The sequence below is a fragment of the Mastigoproctus giganteus genome, chromosome 2 (genome assembly GCF_048544385.1).
Source record: "Mastigoproctus giganteus isolate SK-2022 chromosome 2, ASM4854438v1, whole genome shotgun sequence".
Lineage (NCBI taxonomy): Eukaryota > Metazoa > Arthropoda > Arachnida > Uropygi > Thelyphonidae > Mastigoproctus > Mastigoproctus giganteus.
In genome coordinates this window covers 101,711,141-101,728,912 of record NC_143576.1, presented here as the reverse complement: position 1 = coordinate 101,728,912, position 17,772 = coordinate 101,711,141, and the positions used below count along the sequence as shown (strand labels likewise).

At 38.8% G+C, this 17,772-nt stretch overlaps 1 protein-coding gene across 1 annotated transcript in view; it reads right to left on the bottom strand.

The window, feature by feature from the left end:
• LOC150089465 (uncharacterized) overlaps nucleotides 1-17,772 on the bottom strand; it is a 1,372,165-nt gene that overhangs the window by 281,011 nt on the left and 1,073,382 nt on the right. Inside the window, exon 47 of the mRNA XM_090389992.1 lies at nucleotides 12,840-12,947. Within this exon, the coding sequence (XP_090246118.1) occupies nucleotides 12,840-12,947 (108 nt within the window). The remainder of the gene's footprint in view (nucleotides 1-12,839; nucleotides 12,948-17,772) is intronic.

Sequence of the window (17,772 nt, the reverse complement as noted above, 5' to 3'; positions counted from 1 at the left end):
AGAATAGACAGGATAGGAAGGGAGGAGGTGTTATGCTGTTAGTTAAGAAACATAAAATCTAAGGAACTGCATTCAGTTGACATAGATGGACAGTGCAATGTGGAGTGAATTTGGTGTGACATAAGCACTGGGAAAGCAAAAATGAGGGCAGCAGTTTGTATAGTCCTAATGACTCTGATGAATACAACGAACAATTATAGAGAGAAACAGAGTGGGCCATTAAATCAGAGTGTCTTATAATGGGGGATTTTAACTTCCCAGATACAGACTGGAACTTGTGGGCTAGTCACTTGCACACTAGCAAGGCTTTTGTGAATTTATTGGATGAATGTTTCTACAGCAGCATGTTAGATAGGCAACAAGAGGGAGTAACACTCTTGATCTGATTATCAGCAGTGATTATTCATGCATTAAGAATTTACAGATAAGGAAATCAGTAGGTAGTTGTGATCACAGTGTACTGATGTGGGATTTACTTAAAGATGTAACTAGCATCAGGGGTAAAGGAAAGGGCTTTTGCTTTCATAATGGCGACTCCAGTGGTCTCAGAGATTTTTTAGGTTCTATACAGTAGAACTCAGTGATGATGTTACCAACAGCAAAATCTAAATGGGAAGCATTCAAGGAAGTAATCTGAGGTTACTAGGCTTTTTGTTCCAAATAAGAAATACCTGCTCTAGGTTCAGGCCCAAATGGATGTCAGATGAACTAATGACTCTTGGCAGAGAAGAAAAATGCATGGGATGCACATAAATTGTCAGTCAACACAGAAGCCTATAGCAGCTAAAAGTTAGTCTGTAATCAAGTCACAAAGGAGGTTAGGAAAGCGAAGGCAGATTATGAAAAATCTTTGACAAAGAATGCAAAGAAAAATAGCAAATACTTCTTTGCTTATATAAACTCTAAAAGGAAGGGGATGAATCAGATTGGTCAACTTCATATTAATGGTTTGACTGTAGATAGTGAAAATTATAGTAGTCTTATAATACCGTGACAAAACTGACTAAAAAAATTGAATGGCAAATGCCTAAAAAACGGTACTCACCTTGTATAAATCTGCAATAAATTTATTGGTAAATGGTGGCTGAATTTAGTTTGGAAGAAGCATTAAAAAGAACTAAGGCAGAGAATGGGGTAAAAATATTTTTAAACAGATTTTAAAATGAGCGCAAGGAAGTAGAAGTCCAGATCTCCAATCCTTGGTTGTCATAAAAAGGTTGAAGGACGCGATATCATACACCGCACGTCCATCGCGATCATACGCGAAGAACTTAAGAAAAGATTTAACAAAAAACACCAACTTTTAAACTGCATTCACCAATTATGATTCTTTCTCAAAAGAAATATGCCATCACACGCCTGGATCAAATATACTAACCACAACAATGTACATATCAATGCCACCATCCAACTCATAACACAAAAACACACCAAAAAATGGAACACACTCACATCCAAAACCCCCCCAAAAATTTCCACCGTTAACCTCTCTTCAAAATCCTTCACCCCTTCTGAACTCTCCGGCCTAGAATTTGGCTTTAATTTTGCCATTAAAGAACAACACTATCCAATAAAAGATTGTATAATCGAACTCCAGTCTAAACTCGACAAACATCCTGATAAGTGGCGACTTATACACCAGTCTAACAGGATAATAAATTCTAAACTCACATCTCTCCCTAACATAAAAAAACAACAACTCTCGGATTTACAAAGACTAAGCAAAACCCCAGATATCATCATCCAAAAAGCTGACAAAGGAGAAACAATCGTTATCCTGGACAAGGACACTTACACAGAAAAAATGGAATTAATTTTAGCCGACCAAGATACATATACAAATGACAGCAACCACAACATTACAAAACTTAAAAATAAACTTGACACAATTAATTCCGAATGAATGCGATTTTCTTTAAAGAAGTGATCGATGCTAGTATATTCGTTGTCCTCTAGATTCTTCCACGATTTCTTGTATTCAGCATTATATTTGACTCGTCGAGTGTCTGCTTTTGGCATGGGAATTACAATCATCGTGGATCATGATGGCATAAATGGAGCTTCTAAACTCATAAACAAGTAAAAGTATGTTTATGAGTTTGGACTTTCTTCAATAGGTACAATTTCACTCATTTCACCACGTGTAAGAGCATGATGGTGTTAGCATTAGCATTAGCATTAGCATTAGTAGAGGCATTTGATGCAAGAAAGCAAGCTTATGCAGCATCAGCCAAAAAAAAACCCACTTCCACTTCACCCCTCTGTTCGTTCAAAATACCTGTCCAGCTGAGCCTTAAACTTATTTAGGCTATCAACCTCCACCACAAGGGATGGCAGTCTGTTCCACCAACCAACCACCCGCTGGCTAAAGGCAAATTTCCGCACTTCTATCCTACATCTGTCTTTCCTCAATTTGAATTTATGCCCTCTCAGGTGATTTTTCTGAGCTAGAGGAAGAATCCCATCAGCATTGAGCATGCTTAAACCATTCAAGGCTTTATACACCTCTATCAGATCACCTCGCTGGTGCCTAGTCACCAGACACTGTAATTTGCAAAACTTAAGCCTTTCTTCGTAAGAGCACCCCTTTGTTCCATTCACTAATCTTGTTGCCCTTCTCTGTACTCGTTCCAGCAGCTCTACATCCTTCTTGAAATGAGGCCTCCAGACCTGTATACAGTACTCTAGGTGTGGCCTGACCATTGCCTTATACAATGGAATAATCACCTCCTTATCCCTGCTGGAAAAATTCCTGTATATCATTGACAATACTCCATGAGCTACTCTTGCAGCCCGTCTGCACTGCTCAGAGAACTTCATATCTGCCTGCACAATCACCCCCAAGTCCCTTTCATTCTCTACCACTGTCAGTGTAGTACCACAGAGGTGACACGTTGCTCTGGGGTTGCTGTTTCCCATGTGTAGTACTTTACATTTGTCAATGTTAAACTTCATTTGCCACCTCTCAGCCCATCTGCTCAACCTTTCCAGATCCTGTTGCAGCAGCATAGTGTCAGTAGTGTCCTTGACAAACATACCAACCTTTGTATCATCTGCAAACTTGGACATTAAGCTTGATATACCATCATCAATATCATTTATAAATACAGAAAACAATAATGGACCCAACACTGAGCCCTGAGGGACTCCACTAATAACATTAGTCCACGATGAGCAGTGTCCATTGATTACCACTCTCTGTCTTCTCCCCCTCAACCACCCCTTTATCCATAGCAGCAATTTGCCTCCAATGTCACACTGCTCCAATTTGTGTAGCAGTCTTCCATGTGCAACAGTATCAAAAGCCTTTCTAAGATCCAAGTATATAATATCAAAGTTATTCCCTGCATCCAGTTCTTTTGTGACTGCATCATAGTATCCAATCAAGTTGGTCAGGCAAGACTTCCCCTTAACAAAACCATGCTGTGCCTGAGCTATAACTGAAGTCTTGTCTAAATGATCCTGCAGTGCTTCTTTAACCAGTGCCTCCATTAATTTTCCTGGAACAGAAGTTAAGCTCACAGGTCTATAATTACTTGTGTCAGCCTTTGATCCTCCTTTGTGAATTGGGGTCACATTTGCACATTTCCAGTCTATGGGTACCTCCCCTGAGTCCAAGGTACCTCCCCTGAGTCTAAGGGTTTGCTTACTTCCTTTGCTGCCTCCTTTAGTATAACTGGATAGATCCCATCCACCCTGGGTGCCTTTCTTGTGTTTATCTTCAACAGTTTCTCCTCCACTTTACTCCCAGTTATTTCAAGATTCTGTAGCTTACTGCTAGAGTTGAATACACCTCTGGCATTCCCCTTGCTGAATAACTCCTCATGTGTGAATGTCGATGCAAAATATTCATTTAGTTTGTTAGCTACCTGAGCAGGATCATCAACAGTTGACCCATCAATATCAAGTGGACCAATCTGATTCATCCCCTTCCTTCTAAGAGTTTACACAAATAAAGAATTCTTTGCTGTTTTTCTTTGCATCCCTTGCCAAGGATTTCTCGTAATCTGCCTTCGCCTGCCTAACCTCCTTTGTAACTTGGTTGCATATCAACTTGTATCTATCATAGGCTTCTGTGTCATGTGTTAATTTGTAAGTATCCCATGCATTTTTCTTCTCTGCCATATGCCTCATTAGTTCATCTGACATCCATTTTGGCCTAAACCTTGAACAATATTTCTTAGTTGGTATGTAAAGCCTAGTAGCTTCCAAGATAAGTTCTTTGAATGCTTCCCATTTTGAATTTGCTGTTGGTAACATCATCAGTTGGTCCCACTGTATAGAATTTAAATACTGTCTCAGTCCATCGTAGTCGCCTTTACGGAAGCAATAACCCTAATGGTAGTTACCATTAGGGTTATTGCTTCCCTTTACCCCTAATGGTAGTTACCTCTTTCAGTAAATCCCACTTCAGCACACTGTGATCACTGCCACCTAGTGGTTCATTTATCTGCAGATTCTTAATGCATGAAGAATCACTACTGATAATCAAATCAAGAGTATTACTCCCTCTAGTTGCCTCCCGAACATGCTGATGTAGAAAACAATCATCCAATAAATCCACAAAAGCCCTGCTAGTGTGTGAGTAACCAGCCCCCAAATTCCAGTCAATATCTGGGAAATTAAAATCTCCCATTATAAGACTCTCTGATTTACTGGCCCACTCTATTTCCCTGTACAGTTCCTTATTATACTCATCAGAGTCATTAGGCCTATAGCACACTCCTACTCTCAATTTTGATCTCCCAATGCTTATGTCACACCAAACTGACTCAACACTGCACTGTCCAGTGCTGTCGACTGGCTTCACTTCCTTGGTTTTTATGTGTTTCTTAACTAATAGCATAACCCCTCCCCCCTTCCTATCCTGTCTATCCTTTCTGTAGACGTTGTACTCCCCAAATTGCAGTTCTGCATCCCTTATATCTGTGTGACACCACGTCTCTGATATCCCAACAATATCTGCCTTTGATGTTTTGAGCAATACCTCAAATTCATCAAATTTATTTACTAAACTCCTAGCATTGGTGTACACGCAAGTATACCTGCACCTGTTTCTATTCTTAGCTACCCTAACACAACCCATGTGTTTACTTGTACCGCAATGGCTCCCAGCAGTCTCTGAAATACCATGCATCTTGTTTTTCAGGCTTCTGCTCATTCTAATAGAAGCAGTGCAAGAATCTCTTTCACCTCTGCCAGTGGCTACTGTCAATCTATTGGTCTTTGTCTCCCCCCAAGCTAGCAGTTTTCCGACCACCTAACACTGCCTCGATAGCATCAGCAAATATTCTTGCACCCTTTGTATTTAAGTGTATCCCATCCCTGTAGAAGCAATCTCTCCTGTTAACAAGTACAGTCCAGGCTGAAAAAAATTCTACCCCTTGAGCCTTGCACAATCTTTCCAGGGCCGAATTGATCGACAAGGCTCTCATCATATACTCCCTCCTATCGTGTCTGGGCAGAATTGCAGACACTTTCAAATTCAACCATAATTCACGGCTTTTGTTCAACAGTGACCTGTACTTGTTAAGTAATTCTGCCGGTCTCCTACTCTTAATATTATTAGTGCCAACGTGTACAACTATATCACCTTTTGTGCCCTTAAAAGATGATATTCGCTCTACAACGTCATCAACCTTTGCCCCTGGCAGACATACCCTGGTCCTGTTCCACCTATCAAATTCTCAGAAAACTCAGACAGAACAAAGAAATCAACCTCTTTACTTTACAACAGATAGGTATTCGCAACAACATTCTGCCCCACATGTTTGGAATAACCAAGCTACACAAACCTGGCCACCCACTAAGACCTATTGTTTCTTTTAGTAGATCAGCTTTTGCTAATTTATCCACCTTCCTTGTTAAAATTATATCCCCACTCACTCAATTCTCTACATTCAAAATTAATAATACAAACCAAGCGTTCCAAAAAATCAGCAACACCACCATATCCGACGAAGACATATTAGCTTCTTTTGACGTCATATCCCTATACACTAACGTGCATATTCCTTTCACCCTACAAGCATTACGCGTACTTCTAACAGCTGATGACACTTTAACGAAACGTACCTCTCTTTCAGTTGACCACATCCTTGAACTTACTACTCTTTTACTAGACGCTAGATATTTTAGATTTAATAATAAAATTTATCGACAAACATTCGGTTTACCAATGGGTTTAGGCATTTCTGCTCCCCTTTCTGAAATTTATCTCGCCACTATTGAAAACCAAATTTTACAACCTTTCCCTTCTGAAATTAAATTATACATCCGCTACACCGATGATGTCTTAATAATAGGCAACAGAACAACCATAGACAATTTTTTTTTAAAATTCAATACAATACATGACAGGCTAAAGCTTACCCTCGAAATCGGAACGGACAACCAAATTAATTTTCTTAATCTCACTATTTATACAACAGACACAAATTTAAATACCAAGATTTTCAGAAAAAACACGCACACTGGTAAATATCTACATTTCACTTCACATCATCCCCTTAGTACCAAAAAAGCCGTCCTATACAACCAAATTTACAATGCTATCAAATTCAGCTCTTCACAAAACGATCTACACAATGAACTTCAATACCTTACTGATAAATTCATAGCCAGGAGCTATCCCCCTCAACTCATCCAACACACAATATCCACCGTTAAAAACAACATTAATAACCCCATCAGACACAGTAACAAGACAAATACTCTCATAGTTCTCCCTTACCATAGTGAACTCGCAGCACAATTACGACGTACATTCAAAGATACCGACATCTCCCTCACTTTCTCTACTTATAATAAACTAGGTTCCCTATTTAATTCTTATAAAGAAACATACAAGTATCCCATCAATGATCTCAATAATATAATATATCTCATAAAATGCCAACCAAACTGCGACACCTGTTACATCGGCAGCACTACCACCAAATTCGGTTTCTCCACAACTTCCAACACCTGCGCATACTACCACTTCTACAGTTTCAGGACAAGTCAATCTGCACTGAGTTAACAACCCATGCTCAAAACCACAACCACACCCCCCTTGTTGACTCTGCCATCACTATTATTAAACTTAGATCGAGCTACAGAATTCTTCAATATGAAGCCCTCACCATCGAATGGTACCGACACCATTCCGATCTCAATATTATTAACGCAAAACCTCCCTTCAACCTCTCACCGGCTTGGAACCTCTCGCAGCTAAAGTTCCCACGTGTCAAAAAGAGCATCACGAGAGTATAGACCAACTTTAAATACAACACGCGCTCACTTCTCTTCCATTTGCCAACTGATGACGGTTCATTTAACGAAAGTCTCTCGCAACGACTATTGGCACCACCGGTCTTCTCTTTTATTTCATTCTTTCATTCGCGTCCTTCAACCTTTTTATGACAACCAAGGATTGGAGATCTGCACTTCTACTTCCTTGCGCTCATTTTAAAATCTGTTTAAAAATATTTTTACCCCATTCTCTGCCTTAGTTCTTTTTAATGCTTCTTCCAAACTAAATTCAGCCACCATTTACCAATAAATTTATTGCAGATTTATACAAGGTGAGTACCGTTTTTTAGGCATTTGCCATTCAATTTTTTTAGTTGGTTTGACTGTAGATAATCATTCTCACATAGCTGCCGAACTAAATGAGTATTTTGCATCTACATTCACACGAGGAGTTATACAAGGAGGAGAGGGCCAGATGTTTATCAAACTCTAACAAGGAGTTAAATGATTTTGTAATGACTGAGAGCAAAGTGGAGAAATTGCTGAAGTTAAACATAAGGAATGCACCTGGGGTGGATGGTGGGGAGGATCCAGTTATATTAAAGGAGGCAGCAAAGGAAGTAAGCAAACCTTAGCCATAATTATGAGAGCATCCTTGGACTCGGGGAAAGCCCCATGGACTGGAGATGTGCAAATGTATCTCTAATTCACAAAGGGAGATCAAAGGGGTGACAAATAATTACAGACCTATTAGTTTGACTTCTGTTCCAGGGAAAGTAATGGAGTCTCTGTTTAAAAAACATTGCAGGATCATTTAGACAAGACTGCAGTAATAATTCAAACACAGCATGGGTTTGTCAAGGGGAAGTTTTGTCTGACCAATCTGATTGGATACTATGATGTGGTTGCAAAGGAACTGGATGCAAAAAATAATTTTGATATCATATACTTGGATTTCGGGAAAACATCTGATACTGTTGCACCTGGAATACTACTGTACAAATTGGAGCAGTATGGCATTAAGGACAAGTTGCTACAATGGATAAAAGGATGGTTGAGTGGGAGAAGACAGAGAGTGGTGGTCAATGGGTACTGCTCTACATGGACAGTTATTAGTGGTGTCCCTCAGAGTTCGGTGTTGGGCCCATTGTTGTTTTGTATATTTATCAATGATACTGATGAAGATATATCAAGCTTAATGTCAAAGTTTGCAGATAATACAAAGGTTGGCAGGATTGTTAATAACAGTAATGACAATATGCTGCTGCAACAGGATCTGGAAAAGTTGGGTAGATGGGCTGAGAAGTGGCAACTGAATTTGACATTGACAAATGCAAAGTACTGCATATTGGTAGCAGTAACCTCAGAGAAATGTACTAACTGTGTGGTGTTACACTCAGGGTTGTGGAGAATAAAAGAGACCTTGCGATAATCGTGCAGTCAGATTTGAAGATTTCTGAGCAGTGCAGACAGGCTGCCAGAGTAGGTCATTGGGGGGGGGATCTTGTCAATGATATACAGGAATTTTGCAGGCAGGGATAAGGAAGTGAGTATCCCCTTGTATAAGGCAATGGTAAGGCCACACCTTGAGTACTGCGTACAAGAACCCCAGGGGCTCACATCTGGTGAGTATGGGCTTGGCATACCCAGGGTCCTTAGCTGGATATCATCATTCTTCTCTTTCTTGGTGATTCTCTTCTATTTCTCTCTCTCTCTCTCTCTCTCTCTCTCTTTCTCTCTCTCTCTCTCTCTCTCTCTCTCTCAGGGTAACTTTTTTTTTTTTTTTTTTTTGGCTGGTGCAGCATAAGCCTTAGGCTTCCTTGTACTATATGGCTAATAATAATAATAATAAGTCTAGAAGCATCATTTCAGGAAGGATGTAGAGTTGCTAGAACGAGTACAGAGAAGGGCAACAAGACTGGCGAAGGGAACATAGGGGTGCTCTTATGAAGAAAGGCTTAAGTTCTGCAAATTGCAGCTTCTGGAGACTAGGCACCTGCTAGGTGATCTGACTGAAGTGTATAAGGCCTTTAATGGATTGAGCAGGCTTAATGCTGAGGGAATTCTTCCTGTTGCTCAGATTACTAACCTGAGAGGGCATTGGTTCAAACTGAGGAAAGATAGCTGTAGAATAGATGTGCAGAAATTTGCCTTTATTCAGCGGGTGGTTGATTGCTGGAACAAGCTTACGTCTGTTGTTGTTGAGGTTGATTGTTTGAATGGATTCAAGGTAGAACTGGACAAACATTTGGAATGAATTGATCAGTGAGATGGGAAGGTTTTTTTTTTTTTTTTTTTCTTTTGGCTGATGCTGTATAAGCTTGCTTTCTTGCATTATGTTCTTTTAATGCTCTACTATTGCTCTACATGTTCTACTAATGCTAATGTCAAAGTTCTCCTCCACTTTTCTTTTATTTATCACAAAGTCATTTAGTTCCTTGTTAGTTTGATACACTTTCCTTTCCTAAAGAATTCCTTGTGTGTGAATATAGATGCAAAATACCTATTCAATTTGTTTGCAACCTGAGCAGGGTCATCACCAATTAACCAATAGACATCAAGGGCCCAATGTGATTCAATCCCTTCCTTCTATGGTTAATATAAGCACAGTATATCTCTGCAGAGACTTCTCATAATCTGCCTTTTCTTGCCTGACCTCCTTTGTACCTTGATAACAGACTAATTTATATATACCATAGGCTTTAGCAGAGGCATTTGATGCAAGAAAGCAAGCTTATGCAGCATCAGCCAAAAAAAAAACAAAAAAAAAAAAAACCCACTTCCACTTCACCCCTCTGTTCGTTCAAAATACCTGTCCAGCTGAGCCTTAAACTTATTTAGGCTATCAACCTCCACCACAAGGGATGGAAGTCTGTTCCACCAACCAACCACCCGCTGGCTAAAGGCAAATTTCCGCACGTCTATCCTACATCTATCTTTCCTCAATTTGAATTTATGCCCTCTCAGGTGATTTTTCTGAGCTAGAGGAAGAATCCCATCGGCATTGAGCATGCTTAAACCATTCAAGGCTTTATACACCTCTATCAGATCACCTCGCTGGTGCCTAGTCTCCAGACACTGTAATTTGCAAAACTTAAGCCTTTCTTCGTAAGAGCACCCCTTTGTTCCATTCACTAATCTTGTTGCCCTTCTCTGTACTCGTTCCAGCAGCTCTACATCCTTCTTGAAATGAAGCCTCCAGACCTGTATACAGTACTCTAGGTGTGGCCTGACCATTGCCTTATACAATGGAATAATCACCTCCTTATCCCTGCTGGAAAAATTCCTGTATATCATTGACAATACTCCATGAGCTACTCTTGCAGCCCGTCTGCACTGCTCAGAGAACTTCATATCTGCCTGCACAACCACCCCCAAGTCCCTTTCATTCTCTACCACTGTCAGTGTAGTACCACAGAGTTGATACGTTGCTCTGGGGTTGCTGTTTCCCATGTGTAGTACTTTACATTTGTCAATGTTAAACTTCATTTGCCACCTCTCAGCCCATCTGCTCAACCTTTCCAGATCCTGTTGCAGCAGCATAGTGTCAGTAGTGTCCTTGACAACCCTGCCAACCTTTGTATCGTCTTCAAACTTGGACATTAAGCTTGATATACCATCATCAATATCATTTATAAATACAGAAAACAATAATGGACCCAACACTGAGCCCTGAGGGACTCCACTAATAACATTAGTCCACGATGAGCAGTGTCCATTGATTACCACTCTCTGTCTTCTCCCCCTCAACCACCCCAATCTGTATTGGGGTGGTTGGGGTGGCTTCTGTATGACCTGATAATTTATATGCATCCCAAGCACTTTTCTTCTGTGCCACATGTCTCCATATTTAATCTGGCATCCATTTAGGCCTTGAACAGTATTTCTTGTTGGTATGAAAAGCCTAGTAGCTTCTCTGATTACTTCCCATTTAGACTGCTATTGGTAACATCATCAGTTGGTCCCACTGCACACAATTTAAAAACTGTCTGAGACCTCTGTAGTCACCCTTATGAAAGCAAAAATCTTTCACTTTACCTTTGTGCATTAAGAGCAAGTTGCTGCTATGGATAAAGGGGTAGTTGAGTGGGAGAAGATAGAGCGTGGAAATCAATGGACACTGCTGTTCGTGGACTAATATTATTAATGCAGTCCTCCGGGCTTCGGTGTTGGGACCATTGTTGTTTTCTATATTTATCAATGATATTGATGAAGATATATCAGGCTTAATGTCCAAGTTTGCAGACGATACAAAGGCTGGCATGGTTGTTAACAAAAGTAATGACAGCATGTACTGTAGCAGGATTTAGAAAAGTTGGGTAGATGGGCTGAGAGGTGAGCAACTGAATTTTAACACTGACATATGCAAAGTACTGCATATGGGTAGCAGTAACCCCCAGAGTAACATACCAATAGTGCAGTACTAGACTCAGGGTAGTGGAGAATGAAAAAGACCTGAGGATAATTGTGTAGTGAATTAAGAAGTTTTCTGAGCAGTGCAGACAGGCTGCCAGAGCAGTTCATGGGGTCTTGTCAATGATATACAGGAATATTGCTAGCAGGGATAAGGACATGATTATCCCTTTGTAGAGGCAATGGTCGGGTGACATGATGAGTACTGCATACACGTCTGGAAACCTCATTTTAGGAATATGTAGAGTTGTCGGAACGAGTACAGGGAAGGGCAATGGGATTGGTGAGGGGAATAAATTGTTGCTCTTGCCAAAAAAGGCTTAAGTTCTGCAAATTGTGGAATGTGGAGACTAGGCACCTGAGAGGTTAAATGATTGAGTTGTAGAAAGCTTTGAATGGTTTGAGCAATGCTGATGAGATTCTTCCTCTTGCTCAGATTACTCACCTGAGGGGTCATGAATTCAAACTGAGGAAAGACAGTTGTAGAATACATGTGCAGAAATTTGCCTTCAGTCAGCATGTGGTTGATTACTGAAACAAACTGGACAAATTTTGGAGCAAATGGATTGGTTAAGTGGAAAATTTCTTCTTATTTTTTTTATTTTTAGCTGATTCTGTATAAGCTTCTTTCTTGCATCATATGCCTCTACTAATGCTAAAAATGGTTTCTAGAAATTAGACACACTAAGTGAAGTGTATGAGGCTTTAAAAAAGTTAAGTAAACTAAATGCTGACAGCATCTTTACTCTTTTTCAGGCAACTATAAATGAGTATAAATTTAAATTAAAAAAGGATGGTTGCAGATTAGGAAAACAGAAAATTGTATTCAACCAAAGAGTAACTGAATTCCGAAATAAACTTCCACCAAATAAATTTAGAGAAGGTTTGGTATATATATATATATTTTTTTTTTACATCATGTTTGCATCAATACTATAATTAATCTATCTGCTATTTATTTAAAAGGATATCATTGTATGGGCAAGTGTTTCAACACTACTGCTTGGCTTATCAGTAGAACCATTTAATGCAACTTGGAAAAACAGTTGAAAAGAAACAGCTAAATGGAAGCGATGCCACATGATATTTGAAACTTGCATTTTATAAAAAATGTTTCCATTATAAGCCTGGGCAGTGGACTGTATTTAGGAATACAGGAATAAATAAATGAATAAATAAGTAAAATATATTACATGCTCTCCATCTTTTCCAATAGTGCCAGGAGTACCAGGCGGACCATCTTCACCTTTCTGCCCTTGCTTGCCTTCTGGACCTGGAGGTCCTGGAATCCCATCTCCACCCTGTTGTAAAATAAGAAAAATTAGCTTATGTGTAATGAATTTGTAAATATTAAAAAAATAAAGGTTTTACACTTAAATCTTGCTTTTTCTTATCTATTAATCTCTTTACTTAACACTTTCACTTATCTATTAATCTCTTTACTTATACTTTTACTTATCTATCTTCTGCACTGTATTAAAGAGTCATTGATTCTATGAATGTACAGTTTGTCATAAGATCTGATAACAATGTTAATGTCCTTGAGGATAGCATTAAGTCACACACACACACACACACACACACACACACACACACACACACACACACACACACACACACACACACACACACACACACACACACACACACACACACACACAGAGAGAGAGAGAGAGAGAGAGAGAGAGAGAGAGAGAGAGAGAGAGAGAGAGAGAGAGAGAGAGAGAGAGAGAGAGAGATGTTATTTGTTGTTATTTGGTTTTTAGGAGCATTAGCAACTAAGGCCATATTGCTCCGGTGCGGTGGTCATTCCCTGACCTTTCCGCATGCTCCGTATTTGGTGGTGACGGGCTCGAACCCCGGTCTAATCAAGAAGCGTGTGCTACGCACTGCTGCTCCTTCCCACCTGGCTACGGAGGCGCCCGAGAGAGAGAGAGAGAGAGAGAGGGGGGGGCCTGGATTTCATTTCTATCTTTTGACTAAAGTTGAATACTTCCAGTTAGGAGGTTAGGAACTTTTGTGGATATTTTTCAACTTCATGACCAAGTTAGTTATTCTTGGGTGAGGGTGCTATTTTTATTCCTGGTAACTTAAGTTTTTTTTTATCCCTCTAAAATAGGAAATTCACCAGAGAATATATACAACTTATAGAGATGATTTATTGAGGGGCCCTACCTCAGTTGCCAAGCTGAAAATTCTAAATGTCTCAGTGCCACCAAGGTCAATAGCTAATGATTAAACAGGAGTAGAAAATTTTGAAAATGAAAAAGTTTTTATTGCATAACAAGTACAGACCATACAGTTAAAACAGTTTCTTATATGACAATCCCCCCATCACTCAGCAGATGCCATGAGGTACAAATGTTTCCTGAATGTTTTGACAAATTTATGAATAGTGTTATTCTGATTTACTTCAGCGATTCTAAACTATGATGATAAGTAGTGAAGATGTTGAACTCTAAAATAACAAAATTGAACAGATTCAGGTAATTTTTTTATCACGATATATTGTCATAGCATTTTTGTTTCAAGTGAATTTATTTCTACTCATTAACAACAGAAAGAGATTTCTTACAGAAAACATCTGCGTAAAAAGAAAACGCTCCTGTGTAAGTGTCACGAATGGAGAAAATATGTATGTTATCCAGTTAAAAACAGACAGATCAGAAATCAAAAAAAATTGATATTCTAGAAGTTGATGAAACTAATTAAGAGATAAATAAGTAGATGAAGTGATAGGTGAAAATGGCATAATTTCATCAAAAAAATGAATGATGAGGTTTTTTTACAGATTTTTAACAATATTTTAAAGTGCTTTAAAATATTTTGATTTGATTTTTGATAATAATTGATAATTTCATTCTCATGATGATCAAGTCAATATAAAAGCAAACTAATATATTTTTATGTACAAAGTTTTCATATTTACAAAACATCAAAATTCCATGAAAAAAATGCATCATGGAACCAGTCACTAGTAGTTCTGAAAACTCATTGCTGCATGGGTTAATAAGGGGGGAGGTAATAATTTAAGAGAGAGAACTAAACAAAGCAATGTATTTATAAAATTGTGTGAAATTTTCTAAGAGTAACTGCTGGGCTATGTTTTATAGAAAATATTCAGAGAAATTTCTTCACTTGGAGAAGTGAAAAAAAAAAACTGATTTTCAAAAGGAAATTATCATTTTATTTATTATTAAATAAAAATTTTAAAACAATCACAGGTTTGCCAACCATCATACTTTTGGCAGATCCTACATCATCCTGATGGATGAAGTAGTGATGATGGCCTTACTAATTAGTTGGAAGGCACCAGGGGTTGATAGAACCCATCCAGTTATGTTTAAAGAAGCACGAAAAGAGATAAGTGAACATTGAGACACAATTATAAGAGTATTCTTGGATTCAGGGGTGGTTGCTATGGATTGTAAATGACTCCCTGATTCTTAAAAGGGGATGAAAAGGAGAATTATGTAATTATAGACCTGTAAGCTTCACTTCTGTTCCAGGAAAATAATGGAATCAGTGATCAAGGAATTAATGCATGATCATCTTCACAGGAATGGAATGCATTTGTATGATAATCATAGCACAGATTAATTAAGACATCTTGTCAGACCAATCTTATTGGCTACTCTGACATAGTAACAAAGGAACTGGATGCAAAATATAATTGTCGCATCATATACTCAGATTTCAACAAACCATTTGATACTGTCCTACATGAAAGACTGATATACAAATTGAAGCACTGCGGTATTAGAGGCAAGTTACTGCTATGGATAAATGGCACAAGGCAGATAGTGATTATTAATGGGCATTGCCTTTCATGGACTAAAGTTTAGTGGAGTCCCTCAGGGTTAATTGGACCTTTATTAATTTCAATATTTATTAACAATTAAGGAATATTTATTGCTTAATCAATAATAAATAACAATGTATAATTGTTATGATGTTAATTATAACAATATTTATTAACAACAAAGGTACTGCACACGAGAAGCAATAATCCCAGAATAACATATGAATTAGGTGGTACGCCACGCAACAGGTAGCAAGGAACAAAAAAAGACTGGGCGAGGGGGGGGTATAATTTTACAGTTAGATATGAAGTTCTTTGAACAGTGAAGAGAGGGTGCAGTGCATGTCAGTTCATGGGATTTTGTCAATCATATACCAGAATTTTTCCAGTAGGATAAGGAGGATATCATTCCATTGGTAAAGCAATGGTTAGGCCACACCTTAAGTACTGCATACAAGTTTGGAGAGGCGCCTCCGTAGCCAGGTGGGAAGGAGCAGCAGTGCATAGCACACACTTCTTGATTAGACCGGGGTTCGAGCCCGTCACCACCAAATACGGAGGATGCGGAAAGGTCATGGAATGACCACCGCACTGGAGCAATATGGCCTTAGTTGCTAATGCTCCTAAAAAAAAAACCAAATAAATAAATAACAAGTTTGGAAGTCTCAATTTAGGAAGGACGTTGATAGAATAGGTGTAGAGAAGAGCAACCAGGTTAGTCAAACACTAAAGGGTTACCATAAAAGACTTCAGTTCTGCAAATTGCAGTGTCTGGAAACTAGGCACCTGTTAGAAGATCTGACTTAAATGTTTAAGGCCTTGAATGGATTGAGTATTTAATGCAGATGGTATTCTTGCTCATGCGTTGGAGATGGCACACACAAGGGAACATAAATTGAAAAAGGATGGCTGTGGGACAGATGAATGAAAATTTGGTTTCAGCAAGATAGTGATTCATTGTTTGAACAAACTACATCTAGTGGTGGTGGAGATAGGTAGTCTGAATAATTTTGGAAGGTAGTTTGTATAAACCGAAGGAAGAATTAGACAAATGACACTAGTCAACACATAAAATGTTACAAAAACGAAAATACCCCATTTTGACTAATGCTTCTGAACATGAAAATCGCATTCAAATTTATTGATTGGCTCTTGTTTTCGAATTAAAATTGGGGTCTTATTATTAGAAGTCACGTTGGAAAGTATCCGTTATCTCGAGCCATAAAAAAAAGGCCTACTTCTTGTACTTTTAGGTGTGAAGTAGGCGACCAGGACAAGAACTGGGTTCCACACATATGCTGCACTACCTGTTCATCAAAACTCAATGCATGGTAAATCGAAAGGGAAGTTTTATGCTTTCCGCAGTGCCCATGATGTGGAGGGAGCCAACCATACCACAGACTGTTACTTCTGTATTTTGCCTCTTATTAAAAAAGGGATGAGAATGAAGAAAAAGTGGACAGTGACATACCCAAATATACCATCTGCAATTCGTCCCATGCCTATTACCGAACCACCCAACCATTTTTCTGTACACTCTGATGAAGATGAAAACACTGATGAACATAAACTTGATATACATGGAGAAGTACAGCAGCTGTCTACATCAAGAGATCCACCATTTTGACCAAACCTTTATCCTTCTGAGCCACATAAGATCACAGAAAGTGAGTTTAATGACCGCATCAGGAATCTCAAAATGCCGAAGAATAAGGCACAGCTTTTGGCCTCGAGGCTACAACAGTGGCATCTTCTAGATCATTCTGTAAAAGTGACAACATTTCATATTCAAAATAAAGACTATGATAAATTCTATCAAACAGAAGGTGAATTACTGTTTGTAAGGATGTTGATGGTCTAATGGCAGCAATAAACATCAGGCACATTCCTGAAGAATGGTGAATATTTATAGACGCTTCTAAGGTTAGCCTTAAGGCTGTGTTATTACACAATGGAAATATGTTGCCTTCAATACCTCTTATGTATGCTGTCCACAAAAAAGAAACATACGCCAAACAGGGAGAACATCCTTAGGTGTGCACCATCAGATGCATGAGTGGCAGATAAGTGGTGATTTAAAGGTAATCATTTTATTAGGACTACAAAAAGGTTACACTAAGTACTGTTGCTTTCTGTGTGAGTGGGATAGTCATGCCAAGGATATGCACCACAAGAAGAGGAGTTTGCCTCAGTGATAATCATTAACACCTGGAATGAAGAACGTAGCATTTGAACATCTAGTAAATCCAAATAAAGTTTTGGTTCCACCACTCCACATCAAACTTGGGCTCATGAAAAATTTCATGAAGGCTTTGGAAGTGAAC